At 42.7% G+C, this 22,706-nt stretch overlaps 1 protein-coding gene across 1 annotated transcript in view; it reads left to right on the plus strand.

The window, feature by feature from the left end:
- PDPK1 (3-phosphoinositide dependent protein kinase 1) overlaps positions 1 to 14,938 on the plus strand; it is an 80,481-nt gene extending 65,543 nt beyond the window's left edge. The window contains exons 11-14 of the mRNA XM_083153094.1: positions 2,568 to 2,785; positions 4,006 to 4,063; positions 11,195 to 11,347; positions 12,250 to 14,938. Of these exons, the coding sequence (XP_083009220.1) occupies positions 2,568 to 2,785; positions 4,006 to 4,063; positions 11,195 to 11,347; positions 12,250 to 12,363 (543 nt within the window). The 3' untranslated portion in view covers positions 12,364 to 14,938. The remainder of the gene's footprint in view (positions 1 to 2,567; positions 2,786 to 4,005; positions 4,064 to 11,194; positions 11,348 to 12,249) is intronic.
- Positions 14,939 to 22,706: the final 7,768 nt, after the last annotated feature.

The following is a 22,706-nucleotide window of genomic DNA, read 5'->3' on the forward strand; positions in this document are numbered from 1 at the left end:
GAAATGTGCATCCCACATTGCAATCCTAGACCTGGTAAATATGTATAATTTCCTTCCAGGCACTTACACACAGAATGTGATATATACAGTACAGATAGATACACATATTCTTGGGTCCCATACATCAGCAAGAATTAGGGCAATTCTGCATTTCACAGATAATTTGTGTAACAAAATCTGCAAAGTATAGAGTTCATGATTGCCAATTCCAACCAAAAAAGTAACCGGAATCTTTAAATCAGGTTGCATAACCTGTTGGATTTAATCCTTTATAATCAGTGGATTTGCAGACTGTTTGCTGTCTTACTAGTAAAATGGGCACTTTCATGTTCTCGGATCTGATCTTTGGATTAAAAAAACAATGAAAAAATGTATCAATGGGCAGTATTCAACGAGAATAATTCTCCATGCATGGCGAGAGATTTTTTCTCTCGCCATGCACTCGCCCTGTTCCGGAGGGCTCGCTGCCACTCCTGCTCCCACTATTCAATGTGGTTAAGACTCGCCACCACTCGCGGCGAGTCTTTACCCCTGCAGCGAACGAGCGTCCGCGGCAGGGAGCCAGGGGACGGTGGCAGCCAGGGAGATTAAAGTCTCCCTGGCTGCCCCAGAACATATGTGGAGGGGAGGTGGGCTCCCCGGGACCCAGGCAGCACAAGCTGCCCCCCCCCCCCTTTAGCCAGCGGGGGACCCAGTATTCACTGCACCCGATCGTGCATATGTAATGATCGGATGCAGTGAATATATGAATATCTAATGAGCGGCTCGAGAGCTCCGGCCCCCTACTGGCTGCTCTGTGTAAAAAAAAAAAAAAAAAAATATATATATATATATATATATATATATATATATATATATATATATATATATATATATATATATATATATATATATATATATATATATATATATATATATATATATTTTAAATTAAATATATATTCATGTGCTATAAGAACATGAATAAAAATAACATGCCCCTTCACAGAAAAAAAATCCTGATTTTTTTTTTACACCAAAATAAAAAAAAAAAAACCTTTTAGTTTAAAAGTTCACATTCCAGTTCTCCATGAAAAGATAGAGAATTGCTACACGGAGAGACTCGGCGAAAATCACTTAAAAAGACGGCAAAAATATCACATTGAATAGGGTGGTTCACTTTTGGAGAGCAAAATGCTCCTTCCAACGCGAAAATAGCACAAACTCGCCATAAAACAAGGCAAATTTTTCTCATTGAATACTGGCCAATGTCTGGTAGCATATTGGTATGTTAGATACCGCTCATTTTATACCCAGTCTGTACTGGCTTAAGTGATACTTTATGTTACTTTGAAGCCAACACAATCTCTCTATCATATTCATGATATTACTGTCATGATCTATTCCTTATGCCGTGGTGCCTAAATAGTATTTAACGTGTTATGTACTACCACAATGTGTAACAAAATCTAGATCTGTGACTTTCAACCTCTTTACCTTACGGCACACTAAATAAGATTTGTGCTGAAGGCACACCATGAGATCCCCACAGGAAAAAAACAAACCTATTGGCCCCCATATAAAAAAACAATCACACTGGTCTCCACAGGTAACACAAATAAAATACATTGGCCCTTTACATGAAAAGAAAAGACCAGTAAATGACAGTTGAACTGGTGGTGGCTGTAAACTGATTTGGGAATCTCTAGATCTGGGGGCACACCTGAGAACAGCTCAAGGCACACTAGTGTGCCACGGCACAGTGGTTGAAAAACACTGATCTAGATGATTGTCATGGTACTGCGAATGCCTCATATGTGGGGATTTTCTATACCTCTTCCATTAAATGTTCTAAAGAAAAAAGTAAGCTAGCTCTTAGGAGTTATGTGCATGACTGAAGAGCCATACACACTGGGCGATTTTGCCCAGCTTTTATGGACAGCGATGATGTGAAAATTGCTCAGTGCATCCATACTGAGCAATTTTCCCTCTGACCAGCAATTTTCACAGTGGGTGGATGGCTTTAAATAGCAAGATGCTATGGAAAGCTGTCCACCCCGTCGTTCATCTACTGGTAATAACAACAGATGAGTGGCAATGATGCGGGAGCATGTATTAGTCCCTTGCACACTGGGCGCCTTTTGAGCTGAAAACAGCTTAAATGACAAAACTAGTGTGTATGGGCCTTTAAGATTCTGCAGTCTCCTGACCAGGAGTGGCGTTCTCAGTCAGGTAATGGCTAATAACACAAGTTATTTTATGGACAACATAAATCCGCATCCATGTAAAGTTGTGGTTTATGCAGCTGTTTAAAAAGTGTAACCCGGATATGCCAGCCCTTGGTTCTTCTATAAAATATCAGTTTGTCCGCCAGACTTGTTTAAGTATATGCTACAGATTTATCATCCACCTGTAGGATTCATTCGGTCATAGCAAATACTTGGAACAAATACGGAGGCCTCTAGCGAATTGCCTCTATAACGTGGCATTGTTTGGCTAGTACAGGAAGTTACATAAGTGGTCGTATGGTACCGTAAGAAAATCATATATTCACATAACCCTTCTGATTTGTGTTCTCTTTATTCCAGTATGATGACCTCTTGAGTCAGTTTGGTGGTATGCAAGTAGCCTCATCGGCATCTTCCCAAACATTGCCAGTACCAGAGCCTGTTCCGCCTCAGCGATGCGACAGCAACATAGAACAGTACATCCACGACCTTGATAACAATTCATTTGAGCTCGATCTACAGTTCTCAGAGAATGAAAAGCGGCTACTGCTAGAGAAACAAGCCGGTGGAAACCAATGGTAAGTGAACTATGCATTGCAGTATAATCATTGCGGTGTCAGAAGAATTATATGTATTAGGACAGGGGTCCTGAAATTCCTTTGCTCAGGGACCCCATCAAACAATAAAAAAAAAAAAATTACAGGACCCCAGCAAGTTACTGCACATCACATGTGTAGTCGGCAGACAGCACATAAATGGCAGCATTGGGTGGCACAAAATGATGGGAGGAGTCTGAAGTAACAGACAATTCAAAAGACTTGTCAGACTCCTTGTATCACTGGCTGAGATTAGAAAAGTCAAAAGCCTGATGGTCAGCAACATGGAGTCTATGCGGAGTAGATCCGCATAGACTCCATGTCCAATGTATTAGGAGCATGGTTAGTGGTACGGAGATCACATTACTATTGTAAGATGTGGAAAGGGATAGAGTACACCGTCTGTTATTCTTCATACCAGATTATAGCATGTAACTATGCAGGTTATAAACATAATTACCGGGGCAGCACGGATGGTGTAATGGTTAGCATTACTGCCTCACAGTGCTGAGGTCACGGGTTCGATTCCCACCATGGCCCTAACTGTGCAGAGTTTGTTTATCCTCCCTGTGCTTGTGTGGGTTTACTCCGGGTACTCCTGTTTCCTCCCACAATCCAAAAATATCCTGCTAGGGCAATTGGCTTCAACAAAATTAACCCTAGAATGTCTGTGTGCGTGTATATGTGGTAGGGAATATAGATTGTAATCTCGACTGGGCAGGGACTGATGTGAATGTTCAAATATTCTCTGTAAAGGTCTGCGGAATATGTGTGCGCTATATAAGAAACTGTGAATTTTTTTATTTAGTTATTATTTATTTATTACTAGCTATCTCTTCTGACAGCAGAAAAACCATTTTGCAAATTATGGAGAAAATATTTATAAAGCTATCAATATCTCAGTTGAGCATTTCTTGCGGACTGTGATTTGTCCCTGTGTTTATTAAGGGAAATAATTTATTTTATAATAGGTACGCAACCACCGTGGTTCTGTGCTTTCAATAAATGAAGAGGCGAGTGAATGAAGCCAACATTCAAAATAAAATTATGTCATAACCCCTGCACATCTAACAATTGAATAGGTCCAATTTGGAAAAAGTTTGTGGAAACGTTTAAAAAATCGCTACTGTTTTGGAGCTAACTGTGTTCTAATATGTGTTGTAATATGTAAGCCTTACTAAAGATGTTTTATTTTATTACAGGCACCAGTTTGTAGAAAACAATTTAATATTGAAAATGGGTCCAGTAGACAAACGAAAGGTGAGAGTGCATCTCCTTATAATGTACCACTTGCCTGAATCCCTGAGTCCCCTTTTGGAAAATAAAAGGCTTGCTTGTAAAGCACGTGAAGTTTCACCTAGTGTGATGAGTAAATCCATGGTTGCAGCACTCCGTATATTATTTTTGACCATAATGAGGAAATAAATATGAGGTATTTGCTTGTGCCGTCAGCAACATTTGGGCTGTTTCGAGAAAAAGTTATTTTGAAAATGAAAAAAATAATGGTGGGTGAGACTTATTGGGCCTACACATGTAGCAATATGTATAATGTGTGTGTGTGTGTGTGTGTGCGCGCACAGAAAAGTGCACAAATGAGCAAGTATGAAAGTAACAGTTTACTATGTAAAAAAAGCTCACATACATGTAAGTTTAAAATGGCAAGTATGCAGTCGAAATTAGTATATTAACCCAAGCGGCAGTAGTCTGTCATCCACGATGCAGTACAAACACCATACAGGCGATTAGACTCGCGGCTGGGTCAGGACAGATCGAGAGACGTCAGTAGCGTCAAGAGAGCAACGTCAGCATCAACCAAGGATCGCCCCAACGCGTTTCGTCAGCTCGTGACTTCGTCAGGAGGCGTGTCATATGATAATTTTGGCAAGATTTATATACCATCTGGTATAAGGTCCACATGAACACTTAATAATTGATTTAAAGAGACAAGCCATCTCCTATACATTACAAGTTTAAAATACAATCATTTACAATACATACAATCAGTTTAATAAATATAATAAAATAAATAAAAAGTGCAAAAATATATCAACAACAATTAATTCGTTACTTTCATCTAATTACATAAAAAATATTTTTATTTAATATGTACAAAAAAATTCACAGGGAATGAACGAAGGATATAGACACAGCGCTACACACCATAGGTCTCCACCTCAAGACTACAGCAAGAGCTAAGGGGTAAAAGCCCAACAACAAAGCTCCGCCAGTCAAGAAGGGGGGGCCAACGGATCTAGTGTAGAAAAGAAACTATGTCGATACCCTCGTTCATACCAGCAGGAGACATGGTATTCATTGTAAAAATCCAATACGTTTCCCTACGACTTAATTTCATCAACACATCACCACCTCTTTTATCGAGAGTAACGTGTTCCAGTGCTTTAAAAGAAAATAAATCAAGACTACAGCGGAGAGAAGAAGACTGGATCTTCACCAGAGGAGCTTGTGAGTAGGATTTCCTTCCACAGGTCCCCATATGGATTTCTTCGGATCCTGGACCCCGGACTCTTCAGCCCCGGAACCAAGGCCCCTGACCCCGGACTCTGCAGCCCCGGACCCTGGACCATGGAGCCCCGGACCCAGGGACCTACCGACGGGCTCAAGATAGGTAAGGATCAGTATGTGTGGGCTTTGGATGTACTTAAGTTTTATTTTTCAGGTGTCAGTGTGTATTTGTTTGACTATTTTTCATATTGTGGAACTACAAGTGCCCTTTAATGCCCCGCATGCTGGGACTTGTGGTTCTCCAAGTCCCAGCTTGCGGGGGAGGCTTTCTGGGACTCATAGTTCCACAGTATTAAACAATAGTTTATTATTTTTACACTGCAATCAGCTCGATGCCCACCACCCAGGGGCATTAAGTACCGCACCAGGCTTCAGCCTGCTCAGGTATGTCCTGGAGGGGGAGACCCCTTTATTGGGGGGGGAGTCCCCACTCCCCCAGTGCCCCTGGCCAGGCTAACTGGTCGGTAAGGTGATGTTTTCGCTGCGGGACCTTATATAATAAGTGTCCCCTGGCTGTGACATTACCCTGCTGGCTGGTTTGCCCTGGGGCTGGTTCTTAAAATACGGGGGACCCCTATTCATTTTGTCCCCCGTATTTTGGGAACCAGCCCCGGACCTGGGGCTGGTTTTAAAAAATCAGGGAACCCCTATTTGTCTGGTTTCCTGTTTTTTGTACATATTAAATAAACATATTTGGTACTTGTTTCCTAGCACAGCGCCCCTGATTTTGATTGTATTTCATCTTATACAATCGCATCGCATGCAATATAGCGGCATGCGATGCGATCGTATACGATTTTTTATTGTACAAGCACCCTGATGGGTCCTTACAATGTTAAATGCCCCCCATAGTCAACACCACCCCCACGATCAACGCCAACCCGAAGTGTGGCGAGTGGCGGAGGTACGCGTCCTCATACCTTTTTCATACCTCCACTCTCCACGTCGGCATGGAGTTGATTTTAGATAGTGTGGCAAGCCCGAAGCGTGGCGAGCGCACACGGATTACTTTACATGTATTGCGCGTCCCCTCGCGCGGCACGCTTTGCTCGCCACGCTTCGGGCTCGTATTCCGCGTCCCTTCGCGGGGCTCGCCACGTTTCGGGCTCGCTGCGCTCGCCACACTGTCTAATATCAACTCCACTCCGACGCGGATAGTGGGGGTATGAAAAAGTTTGAAGGATGCGTACCGCTGCGCTCGCAACGCTTCGGGTTGGCGTTGACTATGGGGGGCCATTTCACATTGTAAGGACCCATCAGGGTGCTTGTACAATAAAAAATCGTATACGATCGCATCGTATGCCATTGTATGGCATACAATGCAATGCAATATTTTATTGTACAACATCACGTCGCATTGTATACCTTAATTAGTGTTATGGTATACGACACGATGGCCGCCGTGCTAGGAAACAAGTACCAAATATTTTTTATGTAATTAGATGAAAGTAACTAATTGTTGTTGATATATTTTTGCGCTTTTTATTTATTTTATTATATTTATTAAACTGATTTGTATGTATTGTAAATTATTGTATTTTAAACTTGTAATGTATAGGAGATGGCTTGTCTCTTTAAATCAATTATTAAGTGTTCATGTGAACCTTATACCAGATGGTATATAAATCTTGCCATAATTATCATATGACACGCCTCCTGACGAAGTCACCAGCTGACGAAACGCGTTGGGGCGATCCTTGGTTGACGCTGCTGACATCTTTCGGTCTGTCCTGACCCAGCAGCGAGTCTAATCACCTGTATGGTGTTTGTACTGCATCGTGGATGACCGACTACTGCCGCTTGGGTTAATATACTCATTTCAACTGCATGCTTGCCATTTTAAACTTACATGTATGTGAGCTTTTTTACATAGTAAACTGTTACTTTCATACTATTATAATAATATGGAACTATTTGCGCAATAATTGGACTACTTGTATGTATGTATGTATGTATGTGTGTGTGTGTGTATGTATATGTATATATATATATATATATATATATATATATATATATATATATATATATATATATATATATATATATATATATATATATATATATATAGTCCAAGTATCCACTGAAGGAAATGAGCACTCACCTCAAAGTTATTGTCTAAAAAACTTTTCTATTTATTGCAAACAAAATCATTTTTCAGAAAAAGTTTTAAACATACCAAGTGAAGCTGTCAGTTTTGCAAACTGTCCCGACGTTTCGATCCCAATCCGGGATCTTTATCAAGGGGAAGTCACCAGGGGCAATATCAGCAAGAAAGCAATCCTGAGGTCCTTCTGCCACAGCACACAGAGACCTGGTCTCTGTGTGCTGTGGCAGAAGGACCTCAGGATTGCTGGCTTTTTTTCACTTTCTTGCTGATATTGCCCCTGGTGACTTCCCCTTGATAAAGATCCCGGATTGGGATCGAAACGTCGGGACAGTTTGTAAAACTGACAGCTTCACTTGGTATGTTTAAAACTTTTTCTGAAAAATGTTTTTTTTTGCAATAAATATAAAAGATTTTTAGACAAAATCTTTGAGGTGAGTGCTCATTTCCTTCAGTGGATACTTGGACCATAATTGGCACACTACGGTGTGACAATTTGGGCACCCCTTAGGCAGACTACCGGTAAGTGCGGGTATTGCTTTGTGTGTGTGTGTGTGTGTATATATTATGAAACAGTTAACTGGGCTTCTACTACCTGTCCTTCCAACAATAAAGCGGTGTTCACACAAGCTAGAGGCTGGGTGATTTTGACTAAGCGATGTGGCTTAGTCAAAATTGGGCTGTTGCTGCCTAAGCGATTTTGGCGACGTACCCTAATCCTCCCTTCCTGCAGTCTAAACCTAACAGTTAACAGTGTTAATTGCATAGTGCCACATGCAGTAAAAAACATTTCAGGTAATTGTCTCTGGTAAATGCATCCTCAGTACATATTATATCTCTGTTTGAACCCCTGTATACAACCCCTATATTACATGTTTATCCACATAGACCACTTTTTCCATAAAGTTCACTATTTTATTGCTAAATACTCTGCATGTGTACATATATAGAATCAGTAAATGCTATCCCGTTTGTTGGGTTTTCCTTACCTGTGCTCCTATATATCTTATTATTGAACCCTAAAATCTAGAATGTTTTCCAGACTGTTGCAGAAACAATAAAAAAAAAAAAATTCTCATAGTGGACAGTGGATGGAGAATCAGCTGCTATCATGTTACTGTTATGACCGTAGGCTGGGTACAATATGTCAGGCGTGAGCCCATAGCCGTGACCGCCAGAGCGAACCCTACACTCACTCTGTTGAGTACCTCTGGCAGATGTCGAGCCCCTGCGAGCGCTAGTGTTCACCTGTGGCCGCCGCGTTCGTAGTAGCGAGTTAGGCCAGCTCCAACCCCGATGCCGCTAGGTCTTATGTTGGGACAAAGGGCTAGCGATCGTCAGAGGTATGCTTAAGAGGTAATCTGACTACTGGGCCTAACTGGAGATGACACCCTGTCAACCGGCACCAGGCCAAGGACGGGAATGCGACCCAGTCGCAGACGCAGGTGAAATGATACAGGGAATCTCCACAACACAGTTTAGAAAACAAACATAACAAATTCCCCAAAACGACTAGAGGAGAAACAGAAATTATATCCAGCCTGACGAGGGCTCCCGCGGTGGGAGAGAATACACAAATGAAAGCCTGAATCAGCCCCACTGCTAATGGAGAACGGAGACCAGCAGGGCTAATAGAGACTGCAGGGACCTAACCCTGAACAAAGGAATGGCTGGGCAGCCAGAAATATAATAACAAAAGACATAAGGCAATCTGCCTACAATGGGAGAAAGGGTAAATTGAACCAAGCTCCAGGACCCCAGGAGGGGGAGCAGAGCAGATAGGTGAAGGGAAGCAGGATAGCTGACCAGTGGCACTGAGGAACAGGATCTGGGAGCTGAGAACGCGACCAGGATAGCTGTAGAATGGCTATAACCGGCGTCATCTTGCTTGCAGCCATCCCTTAAAAGGGATGGTGCAGCAAATGACCAGGCACCACTGTGGACCGCCCCCCCGGCTCCTAATTACTTTCAGGTGGCCGAGCGCGCGTCCCCTGTTGCCTGGCAACCGCTGTGCGGCTGCAGGGGAACGCCGAGGACTTCTCTCAGCGTCTGCCTGTCGGGCAGACGCCGCTCACTCTGCCGGGCGGAAGTGACGCACGGGCGCTCGGAGACGCCGAGCGGAAGTGCTGTGTGCAGCCCTCCAGCACCAGCCCCCCGGCGCCGGGCGCCCGTGGAGCTGACCGTTACAGGTTGGGTTTGTAAAATGACGAGAGCTGGTTGGCTGGTACAATATCCCCGGTCACTTGATCACTCTCCAAGGCTTCCTACATAGACCCCTGGACGTTTTAATCACATTGAAAAAAAATTGCATAATTTTAGCTGGCATAGATTTTTACAACTCCTTCCTGTGAGCACATTTCTCTGAAAACATTAGCGTATTTATTCAGGGCAGCTTGCCGCTCGTACCTCGCTTGAACTGATTTTTTAAAATCTAGCCTAAAGTTATGCCATAAATAAATAGCAGATGGTGTTCTGTAAAAAAAAAAAAATTAGATTTTAGAACATCTGTGACTTTTATACAAATGTATAACACCCCTCAACAGTGTTCCTCCCCCTTTATATCATATTCCTTATTAACTGAATATATTCATCAAAATAGATTTTTGAATACGTTCTGAAATATGTTGATACCACTTATTTGTAACACACACACACACACACACATAGACAAAAACAATATTGTCTACATGCAAAATATTTTATAAAGGAACAGACAAATTATTTTTGTGTGGAGGAAGTGCAAGAAAAAAAAATCTAGAGTTACTGTTTTTGTACAGGGAATGCAAGTGCGTGTGTGTGGTAGGCTGAGGTATTACTGCTGGAACTTACCCTTTTTGGTGGCAATGGACTTGTTCAAAGGAGAGATTTGCTACCCCACAGCTTTCATATATGTTCAGGGTATTACCTCATTCCCAGCCAATACAGAGAGGCTGTAATCTCTCCACCCCTGCCTCCCCGGTGACAGCTGTCACAGGCTCCACCCCCAAACAGGGCACCCCCTGGACAGGGAAGGACAGAAACAAGCCCTACAATCTCTAGAATGGTAAAGTGTGCAGCAGGGAGCCAGTCGAGACAGGTGTTCTTGGGTACGGGCCGTTCCAGTATTTACCTAAGCACAAAAGTCCCTTTGTGGTATGCAAAACTGGGAACATGTGCATAAATCATCTCCATCCAGTGAATCTCATGTAAGTAATCTTGCCCCGCAGATGTTACCATCTTGTTCCAAGATGGTGACATTCTTCTATAAAAAGATTTCACCTTGGCCCACCTAGTTCTGTAACTCCCAGGTGCATTTGTGTAATAACATTTTCTTAAAGATAGAGAACGACATTTTCTATGCACATCTTTTTAAAGATTGTCTGAAATTCCCTGGTGTTTTGAAGTCTGAAGGACAAGTCCCAGTTTTACTTCTTGTGGCATCCTTCGAGAGGGACTCTATTGTAAAGATTCAATCAATTGGTGGTTGTTCTTGTTGTTGTTCATTTCTATGCCTGCCATTTTGCAGCAAAGCATTCAGGAAATGCATGGGTATAGAAAAATGAAGAGCAAGTTGTCCTTTTTGGATATTGATTGCTGTAGCACGGCACTTTATCTGCTTATAAATAGATGAGATTCAGCTGGTATTGGAATCCCTTACAAAACACAAGCCCTGATTTCTGTGTACTTGGCATAATAGTATATTCCAATACATAATACATACATATATATATTGGTTTCCTGCTTTTGCACAGAATACATTGACAGCTTTTTTTTTTTTTTTATAGGGATTGTTTGCTCGCCGGCGCCAGCTTCTCCTTACCGAAGGGCCACATCTATACTACGTGGACCCAGTAAATAAGGTCCTGAAAGGAGAGATTCCATGGTCACAGGAGCTGCGCCCAGAAGCAAAGAATTTTAAAACCTTTTTTGTTCATACTGTGAGTATAAACCCTTGTGTGTTGTTGTGTTTTGTTTTTTTTTGTGGGGGGGGGGGGGTTGTTACTTTCACTACTTTGGAGACTGAGTAATAGAATATTGCTTTGGCATAGCAAAATAAACAGATGTGCCCAGTAACCATACTGTATGTTCACCAGTTATTTCTGCAGTTACTGTGTCATCTGAAATCTGTGCTGTAAATGAACAACGCTTTTCTTTATTTCATTGACTAGTACAGATGTGTCCTTATACATCATTGATATTGCCATGGAATTTCCCACTGTGTGACGTATTGAGGCTAGATGTAAGAGGACACATATATACCAGTGCACATCATCCTTATCTGCAGCAAGCAATCCTTGGAATGAAGCATACCCAGTATGCTTATTGCTTCCTGGGCAGTGATCTGTCTCCCCATCACTGTGCCCTAGTTACATACCAATGCTCAGTGCTCTGTCATTTGCGTACCACAGTGGTGTAATAGTATAGCACAGTGGTTCTCAAACTTGGTCCTCAGGGCCCCACACCGTTCACGATTTCCAGGTCACTCGGCAGGTACACAGGTGCACTCATTACTGACTGACACATTTTAAAATTTCCACAGGTGGAGCGAATTAACTCACTTAATTATGTGATGCGACCTGCAAAGCATGCACTGTATGGGGTCCTGAGGATCGACTTTGAGAACCTGTGATATAGAATGCCAGCCACTGTTCTGGGCAGGAGGGTGTGGTGGTTTACTTGCATAAGGCTTCTGTTACTGTTTTGTTCATTACCTAGATCATGTTCCAATGGTTATAGATCCTCTTCAATATTATCGCACTACTGACTTGCTTATTAAAGGACTGTGGACAGACGGACCACAGTTTACAACATGTATAACCTCTGTGTGTTCACTTTGCAGCCTAACAGAACATATTACTTGATGGACCCTAGCGGAAACGCACACAAATGGTGCAAAAAGATCCAGGAAGTGTGGCGGCACCGATACCAGAATCACCAAAACAGCAGCAAATAGCATCGTGTCTCTTCCACGTCTTGCAAGCTTTCCCTCATGCTGCTAGATGACCCTGATTCTACAGATGTGCTTTACATAGCAGAAAAGAAGAGAAAGCCTTCTCCGCTCACCCAGCCGCCATCTCTATGGGAAATAACATGTCAGACATCTACACGGCAAACATGGACATTAATGGAATCCAGGGTTTTACCTTGCTTCTTCTCTGTGCTTTTGTTGAGTTACAACATGCATATCGTTGCTGTGGTGATTTTTGCTTTCGTACACACCAGCTCTATATCTTCTGCCACCTAGTGGGTAGGCCTTGCTATGCCAGCTTAACGTACAGTCGGTAGAAACACAGATCATTGTACTCGAGCACACATTGACAAACTGATCTACAGTAGTCTGTGGAGCCTCCATTTTGCATTCTTTTTCTTTCTTGGCTTGGCAATGAACTAGTCTGGTCTGGGAGTCATACAGCCTATATATAAAGTGCTGAAAGACTAAGAAACATGGCCGTCATGACTCCACAGACAGTAAGGGGAACCGCTATCCATCGTGTCTTTCTCTTCCATTTATAGTGCATATAGTAAGGTCAAGCACACGCTTCCAAAAGTCTTCTTGTCGCAGGTTAAACATGGTACTTCTATTTTTGTTAGATGAACTGTTCATCTGTCACACTGACTCAAGATACTGAGAAGCAGGGTGGGGGGGAGGGAGGGGAGGGTTACAGCGTGTTGGCCTGAGCACTGAATATCTAATTTTACATATATATATTAAATGGTATGAACGTCTTCTGCATCCTAGTTTTTATCCTCCGTCTGAACTCCCAATTTTTATCTTCACGGCCTGAAATTTAAATATTTGTGGGAGTGTTTCATTGCTAGATGTCTTTGGAACATACATCCGGATAGAACAGTGTAGCTCCTTTCAGTTTCCGAATCAAGCAAACGGAGAAGAGTTTTCTGCTTTGTTTATTCCCCCTGATCCACATGGTAAAGACCTAAAGCACTTGGTGGATTTTTTTTCTTTTTAAAGGAACGGAAAATACTATTCTACTGATCACAGTTAGTTTGTCCCACACAGTCCATTCATTGCCTTTACATGAAATCTGCCTGCTGCTATTTCAACAATTTATTTTTTTTGTACTATAATTATATAGGGCCACAAATATGATAATAGACCAGTCAGACATAATTATTACAAAGCATTTAAGGTACTTGTGATATCCCAAAATATTGGTTTATTAATAACTTCTGTTTATTGGTCAGAAACATTTCTGTAGATGATAAAACAAGGCAGTCTGTGCTGTTATATAGTTCTCCAGTCATATACACACACACACAGTGGCGGCCGCCATAAGTGAACTGAGGTTGCAGCTGGTCTAGGGACTAGTGACTTCACTGGGGTACATCCTAATATTCATGAGGCCGGGCTAATAAACATGAAGCGCTAGATCTTGGCGTAGTCATTGGCTGCATTCTCTGGAATATTTGGAATATTAACGAGGCTTTCAAAACGACTGTTCCACAGTGTGTGAGGGACATATACTCTGGAACCTGCTGTGAGCAGACATTCAACACAAGATTCTGCCTTTTGACTAAAGTTACACCCTCGCAATGATTTTTAGTTAAAACGAAACAAAAAAGTACTTTGGAATACAATGTGGCACTGTAGCGGAAGAAAGCCTATCCTAACGCTGGTTAATGTTGGCATTATCCACAGCTGTAGCTGTCAGACTACTTAGGATAAATGAGCATCCAGCTCTGTAATACGACGTCAAATAACGTTGACTAGTATGCTGCTTGATACAACGCACATGCGACTTGCACAGTGGCCTAAACAGAAGAGAATTTTCTTTTTTTTCTTTTTCTTTTTTTATTCTGTGATGCAGCTAGTAACTAGTGTGTTTTTGAATTATTATATTACTGGTGAAATAAACCGTTCGCAATGACCACTTTTAAGTAGAACATGGCGTCTGCTCATAAAGACTTGGTAGCAGAGTTTAGTACTGCTGTAGTTCGTTACAGAATTTAAAAAAATAAATTAAAAACACATGCTTGATAATAGTATGCTGGCTTTATTTTCAGGTTGGTGGCAGTTTGTTATTAATGTACTTTCCCTCTTTCTCTGGTTTGTAGCTGACTGTAACTGTGATGTACAGGCTAAGCTTAAAAACTGAAAAAAAATGAAACAAATAATGCAATGATAGAATATTCACTTTTGTATTTTTATTCTTGTATAAGGTTATTTGCTGGCTAAATGTTGGCCTCTAGTTCAGTCTGTGTTATTTAAATTCTAATATATGAATTATTTGGATTGAATTCATGTTCCGGGCCACGTTGTTGTATGTATTGATGTACAGCCATGAATGTGAATAATTATTGTAAACTATATTTTACAACTTTTTTTTTTCCTGGCTTTATTATATAAATTTTCTATTTGGTCAATGATTTAATCATATTTCTCATAATTTAATGATTTTTTTTTGTTTGTTTCTTCTTTCAAAGTGTTTGTGCCCCTAGATGTAGTTTCTGAATGAGGAATTTTTCACATATGCTCGATTTAGTCTTGTAATAAAAAGCATGTAGGGTTATAGGTGTACAACGTGTCTGCTTCCTTATTTCTGGGTGGGTTTTATTTTAGTTTTTTTTCAATTTATTTACTTTATTGGAGCAGCGAGAAACATAAAAAAGCATTATCAAGTGAATAAAATAATGTATACAGAAGGGTCTTTACATTTGAAACAAGTCAAGGTGCCCACACGCTACCAACAGGTTTTTTTTGCCAGTTGGCTGATTTTCAACCGATTGGCTGACTTTACCACAAAATCGTCCGATCGGGATCAGAGATCAAGATTTCAGGCAAGCGCACATTCTCGCAAAAGATTTATCTTAAAATCCGATGTGCGTTTCTATTGATTTTTTTGATAAATCTTCTGATCTTTCATGCAGCATGTAAGATCAGAAGATGTAACAAAAAATCAGATGTAGCTCGCATCTGTTTTTCAGTAAAAATCGTCCGACCGGTTGGAAAGTGGCTAATCTGCAAAAAATCGTTGTAGTGTGTGGGCACCTTTTGGTCTTTGATCAGCGGACACCTCTTTGTATTTGCTTAAAGTGCATACACACTGGGCATTTTTGTCCAGCTTGTATGCAGTGTACTGAAGTGAAAATCGCAGTGCATACACAGTGGACGATTTTCACCTGGCCTGGCGATTTTCGCAGGGGTTGAACGACTTTCACACTAGGAGACTGTGGAAAGTGGTTTACTCGGCTAGTTAAAATCAGGCTAAGCGGCAATATGGGTGTGCTCATCATCGCTAACCACCAGGGCATACACAATGCTGGATTTTGAGCTCAAAGCCCCAAAAATGTAAAACTGAGCTGCTTGGAGCTCAGAATCAACAAATGTGTATGGGCCTGTAGTCTTTTCATAAGCTGTCAATATTTTTTGGGGCATAGGAAAAAGGCTATTTGAGTAGCCTGTCACCATGCTGCAGGGACTTTTCCTGGCAACTGTGGCTAATTGAATACCCTTGATAGTATATTTCTGGTCTACTGTATGTTCAAGTAAAGTTGAGAAAATTTAAAGAAAAAAAGATCTGCTGGGGAAAAAAAAGGTAATGATAGAGTGGTGTAAATTTACTAAAGTTGTGATGTTGCCCGTAGCTACCAATCAGATAATGGGGGGTATTCAATCTTCTGGTCACGGCAGACGAGCTTGCTCGCCTGCCGTGACCCAGTCCCGTTCTCGGTCAGCTCGACCGAGAACATGCAGGCGGGATTCAATGTCCCGCCTGCAGCGGGACGAGAAGGGGGCGTGGCCGCGAGTTGCGGCCGGGAAGTGACGAGCTGCAGCCGGCAGCTCGTCACTTCCCGGCTGTTCTCGGCAGAACGAGCCCGACAGCTAGAGATGTCGGGCTCGTTCTGCCAGGAAACCCTGTTCAATGCTGTCGGGGAAGACAGCATTGAATAGGGCCCGTCGAGCATCTCCCCCACGGGAGATGCTCGACGGCGATTGAATATCCCCCTCTGTCTGTCATTTCTCTATTGCTTCCTAGAAAATGATAGAATCTATGGACATCACCTGTTTAATTTTTAGAATAAATTGACCCTTGTGAATCACTTTTTTTATTATTATTTTTTTAGTTTTTAACATAAACTTGTCTTTCAGATTTTAAACATTTACTTTCTGAAAAAACATTAAAAACAAAAAAAATAATGCTGTGGTGGCCACATTTGTACCTAAAGATTTATTCTAAAGGCCCAAAATGTTTTGCAATCTGGTAGGTTGAGGAGGTGCACGTCCGAAAAAAAATTGGATGTGGTCTGGTCTTATTTCAAGGGGTTTTGACAGGTTTTAGAAAAGTTGGTCTGATGTGTGGCCATCAAGGACCTTGGGTGGTATTTTATACCAGAGATCCAATTGTATCTGAGGCAGGGTTGTAGCTGGGGGACAAGTTTTTAAGTCTGAGCTGTTCTTCCCATAAGTTTACAGTGTGCAAGGCCACCAATTCCTGGGCTCTCAACATGAATGCAAGGCTGCTGATGGACTCACATGCTGGGGGGGCATGGGCAGTGACCACAAAAAGCATCACAGTCCCTCAATGCCCCTATTCTCCTACAGCATCACACAGCTGGCCACTTGCTCCGAGGAGACCATGCGAATGGGCAGCTCCTCAGGGGCACGGGAGTTGAAGCTGGTTTGGACCAAGGAGTGCTCTCCACTGGAGTTGGGCAGAATGATCCGGGTGCACTGCTATCATAATATGTGTTGCAGTGGGCAACCAGCAGGAACAATTGCAGCGGCACACTGGGCCTTTCTGCACTGAAACAATTTGCATTTTGGCAACCCCGTGAAGTAGTGTATTATTCCAAGTAACCAACTTTTCACAATTTAAACACTTTACCCCTAAGCTTCATATATTAATCTTGCTGATGATAGCTTATTTATTCATTGAAAAGTAAACTTTGTTAATATTTCACCCCTGAAGGTGTTTATGGGCCTATGGGCGAGATTCAGGTGGAGAGTGAAAGGGATGGCAATCATTGAAAAGGAACAAGCAGGTTATGTTTGCCCAGGGACATAGAAGTGCCCAAAGGCATGGAATAGCAGTATTTAAAGGCAATGGTAGGTGGTACCTCTGTATTGTGTTGTCTTGGAAATGGGCAGATCTGCATCATTAGTAATCTGACATCTTGTGTGTCAGTTAAAACTCAGGTTAGGCTGCTCATAGTAGATGATTGAAGATCAAACAACACATGGTAGCGGCTGGCTGATGGATAGACCATTCCATGTCTGAAGCTGCGCAGACATTCAACATTTCTCAATACCTCATGGATTGCGTCAAACCACGGGTGCTTAACCCCTTCCTGACAGAGCCAGTTTTTGCGTTCCTGACAGAGCCATTTTTTTCAAATCTGACATGTTTCACTTAAGTGGGGATAACTTTTTTTTGCTTTTACTTATCCCAGTGATTTTGAGATTGTTTTCTCGTGACACATTGTACTTCAAGTTAGTGGTAAATTTGGGTCGATACAGTCTGTGTTTTTTTGTGAAAAATACCAAAATGTCGTGAAAAAATGGAAAATTTTGCAATTTGCAAAATGTCACATTTTCTGCTTGTGAGACAAATAAACATACCACTCAAAATAGTTAATAACTAACAAAGACCATATGTCTACTTTATGTTGCAATCATTATTTCATCCTCCTTTTCATTTTTTTGGACACTAGGAGGCTTCAAATATGAATAGCAAATTCTCAAATTTTCAAGAAAATTTCAAACTCTGATTTTTTTAGGGACCAGGTCAGTTATGATGTGACTTTGAGTGACTTGTATGTGAGACACCCCCATAAATGATGCCATTTCAAAAACTGCACCCCTCACAGTATTCAAAACAGCATTTTGGAAGTTTGTTAACCCTTTAGGTGTTTCACAGGAATTAAAAGAAAGTGTAGGTGAAATTTCAAAATTTCATTTTTTTTGCAGATTTGCAAATTTAATACATTTTTCTAAGGAACACAGTAGATTTTACTAGAGAAATGTGACTAAAAATTGATTCCCCCAATTCTTTGGTTTTCATAAATATCCTATATGTGGCCCTAGTGTGCACGGTGACCAAACCACAGGCTTCATAATAGAAGGAGCACCTACTTGATTTTGGAGCCTCCTTTTTATGAGATTATTTTTTAGGCACAATGTAGGTTTCTAGGCACCATAAGATGCTAAAAGTTAGGTACCCCCCCACAAGTGACCCCATTTTGCAAACTACACCCTTCAGGGAATTCATCTAGGGGTATAGTGTACATTTTAAACCCCCAGGGGTTTCACCAATTGTGGTACAACTGGGCAGTGAAAATGAAAAAAAATAATTTTTCATTTTCACAGCTCAGTTGTATCAAAATTGGTAAAACCCCGGGGGGTTTGAAATGTACACTATACCCCTTGATGAATTCCCTGAAGGGTGTAGTTTGCAAAATGGGGTCACTTGTGGGGGTGTTCCACTGTATGGGTGTTTCGGGGGTCATTCAACCAGAATCTGTGCTGAAAAATTTTGAGCCAGATCTGCATTTTTGTGTAAAAAAATGTAATTTTTCACAGAAAAATGCAGTTCTGGCTCAAAATTTTTTATTTTCACAAGGAATGAAGGAGACAAAGCACCCCAAAATCTGTGCCCCAATTTCTCCCGAGTACGGCAATGCCTCACGTGTGACCAAAAAATACCAGTTGGGTGCATGGCGAGACTCAGAAGGGAAGGAGTGATTTTTGGTGGTGGAATGAATGGTGGGTGCTATGTCGCATTAGCAAGACCCCCGAAGCACCAATACAGTGGAACCCCCCCACAAGTGACCCCATTTTAGTCACCAGCTTTGGGAGGGGGGCTGGCGCTGCGGCTGGCGGGGGGGTGGGAGGGGTGCTGGCGCTGCGGCAGCCGGGTGGGAGGGAGGGGGGGGGCTGGCGATCGGTGGTAATCGGTGCGGTATATACACACACACATATATATATATATGTGTGTATATATATATATATATATATATATATATACATATATATACACACACACATATATATATATATATGTGTGTGTATATATATATATATATATATATATAAATATATTTTTTCAGTGCATATATTTAATTTTTAACTTTTTCTGCAGCTTGATGCTGCTGCTGCTGCTGCGGGGGGGAGGGGGGAGGAGGGCAGCGCTGCGTGCGCTCCAGACGCTCCGGGGGAGCTGCTGCTGCTGCCGGGTGAGTGCCCGGCGGGTTCGAGGGGGGGCTGCACATCGGTGGTGATCGGTGCTGTACTTGACAGCACCGATCACCACCGATCCCTGTGTTACCGAGCGGCTTAGCCGCCGGTAACACAGGAAACGCTGTGAATGTCTGTTCAGATTTGAACAGACAATCACAGCGATCGCCGACCGGGGGGGGCACCCCTGCCCCCCCTGGGCGGCGAGGGGGGATGTCTGCTGTCAGGGACAGCAGACATCACCTAACTGTCACTGCGTCTCTAGACGCAGTGACAGTTAGAAGTCATGACGTACATGTACGTCAAATGTCGGGAAGTACTTCCCGACCATGACGTACATGTACGTCAAATGTCGGGAAGGGGTTAATGATCATGACTAGCGGCGGTTGGTACCAGACACATATCCAGCAGGTTAGTGCAGCATTGTAAGCTTCCATGCCCCTCTTAACAATATGCAGCTGCACACCGCTCTTCCCCTGGACTGGTGATTTCGCAAATTGGAGCCTGGAGGACTGGCAACATGTTGTATGGTCTGATGCATCAGGGTTCCTGTCGTTTTGGGCTGATGGTGGGTTTGGGTGTGGAGCAGTCCCCCATGAGGCCATTTAGCCCAGTTGGCAACATGGCACTGTTCAGGCTGGTGGTTGTTCCAAAATAGTGTGGGGGTGAGTTCACTGATTTACCTGAATACATCACTGACAGTAACCGCTACATTGCAGTACCTGATGACCATAAGCATCTCTTCCTGGACTTCATGTACCTCAGTGGAATATTCCAGAAGGAAAATGCACTGTGTCATCAGGGGATGCAGTTGATTTCCCGGCGGTCGGGATCCCGGCGGTCGGAATCCCGACACTGGAATCCCGACCGCCGAAATCCCGAAACTTTCTCCCTCCGTGGGTGTCCACGACACCCATAGAGGGAGAATAAAATAGCGTGCCGAGCGTAGCGAGGCACCGGGCCCGCTGCGTGGCGAGCGCAGCGAGCCCGCAAGGGGGGGCGATCCATGTCCTCCCCTTGTCGGGATTTCGGCGGTCGGGATTCCAGTGTCGGGATTCCGACCGCCGGGATCCCGACCGCCGGGAAATCGTATCAGATCCGTCATCAGACCCAAGTTGTCCAGAATTAGTTTGAGTGTCCACAACGTTTACCCGACATGAACCTAATCAAGTATTTTTGGGATGTGGCTGAGCGGTCCATGTGCACCCAAGATCCTGCACTTACAAATATCAGAAAGCTGTCCAGGCAGCATGTGGCAACTTCTATTGAGAGGTCTTCTCCAGAGGCATTGGAAGCAATGCCAGTTTGAGTTGCTGAACTTCACAAAGTCCTACACAATGCTAGGAACCTATCTTATTACTTTTTTATTTATTTATTTTTAATTACCACCAACCTCAATGGAATCATTCCATCAAATACATAATCACCCACTAAGTGTCTTTATTTAATCCTCCAAAAAAAAAAAACTATTTTCCTACCATAATCCAGTCAGCTTCTTTCCATTGCAGAATGTTAAGCGGCAGGAGATCGCTGTCTATGCTTAGTATGAGACAGATGGCAGCTGAATAAATTTAGTGGAGCGTGAGGACTTCGGGCATATTATGTAACGTAATGATTTAGTATGTTAAAATATGATTTACCTATTAAAGCAGTGCGGTCATCCCCACATATTCTTAAACAAATGGCAAGTGAAGGCTTACCAATTGGTTTCTGTTTTCAACATGATTCAAGTGTTTTAGTGGCGGCTCGTAATTTTTTGGAGGAGGCAGGCTGCTGTTGGCTGCAGCGGCTGCGGGGGTACCGCAATGCAGGCACCACCCCCCCTCTTCCGCCACCTTTACTCCTGATCCCTGCAGCATACCCGGTGCCTGTGCTATGATGACAGGTGCCTGGACTGGCACATGCGCAGTACAAAACTGTACTGCGCATTTATTTAACAGTTTCTTATATAGCGCATACATATTCCGCAGCACTTTACAGAGTATAACTGAACATTTACATCAGTCCCTGCCCCAGTGGAACTTACAATCTATATTCCCTACCACATGTACATGAACACACAGACATTTTAGGGTTAATTTTGTTGGAAGCCAATTGACCTACCAGTATATTTTTGGATTGTGGGAGGAAACCGGAGTACCCTGAGTAAACCCACACAAACAAGGGGAGAATATACAAACTCTGCACTGTTAGGGCCATCGTGGGTATCGAACCCATGACCTCAGTGCTGTAAGGCAGTAATGCTAACCATTACACCATCCGTGACGCCCTATGCGGGCTGCTTCAGCAACAGTACAGCAATACAGATGACAGGCAACGGGACTGACACATGTGCAGTACCGATGTAGGTACTGTGCATGCAAAATCTAGGATTTTGCCTTGGTAACTGGCAGGTCAGACTTCCAATAGGAAGTCACTGCCACAGTCTCACAGACTGCATCTGGCTTCACTACAGTGGCGGATTTTACCTGGGGGTGGCTGCAGGCCTGCAGCCCATAGGTAAAACCACCACTGGCTAGGGATATAATGAAAATATCTGAGGGTAATTGTGCTTTAGCAGAAACCCTGCTATCAGATAAGATAATCACATTGGCTCTGAACATAATTGCTCAAGATGTATAATGACTTACAAATAGAGAAGCAAAACAATTTATCATAAAAAAATGAAGAAAGTGCTTTTGTCAAAGCTTTTAAGAATAGTAAAAAATACATGTAGGCTTCCAAGTCATTTCATGTTCCGGGTAACTTGTAATATTATTTCTTGCCTTGTTCCAACGATGTATGAATGCAGCAAAGAAACTATCAGGGGCAAATACAGGATTCTTGGGAGGGGGTTTCTGTACATACACGCACAAACACACACACACACACACACATGTTCATCAAGAACAGTGGCCTTCATTATCTTATTAATGAAATCACATCATGTTTCCTGGTTAGTGTGTATGGGTGCCGGACGGCTCCCCGACAGTCATTCCTCTGACGTCGGAATCCCGACTGCTCCCTCGTGGGGGTCCACGACCCCCATAGAGGGAGAATAAAATAGGTGGCGAGCGCTCGCCACCGTGCCTGCAGCGTGGCAAACTTAGCGAGCCCGCAAGGGG

The sequence above is a fragment of the Crinia signifera genome, chromosome 7, assembly GCF_055691185.1.
Source record: "Crinia signifera chromosome 7, ASM5569118v1, whole genome shotgun sequence".
NCBI classification, from domain to species: domain Eukaryota; kingdom Metazoa; phylum Chordata; class Amphibia; order Anura; family Myobatrachidae; genus Crinia; species Crinia signifera.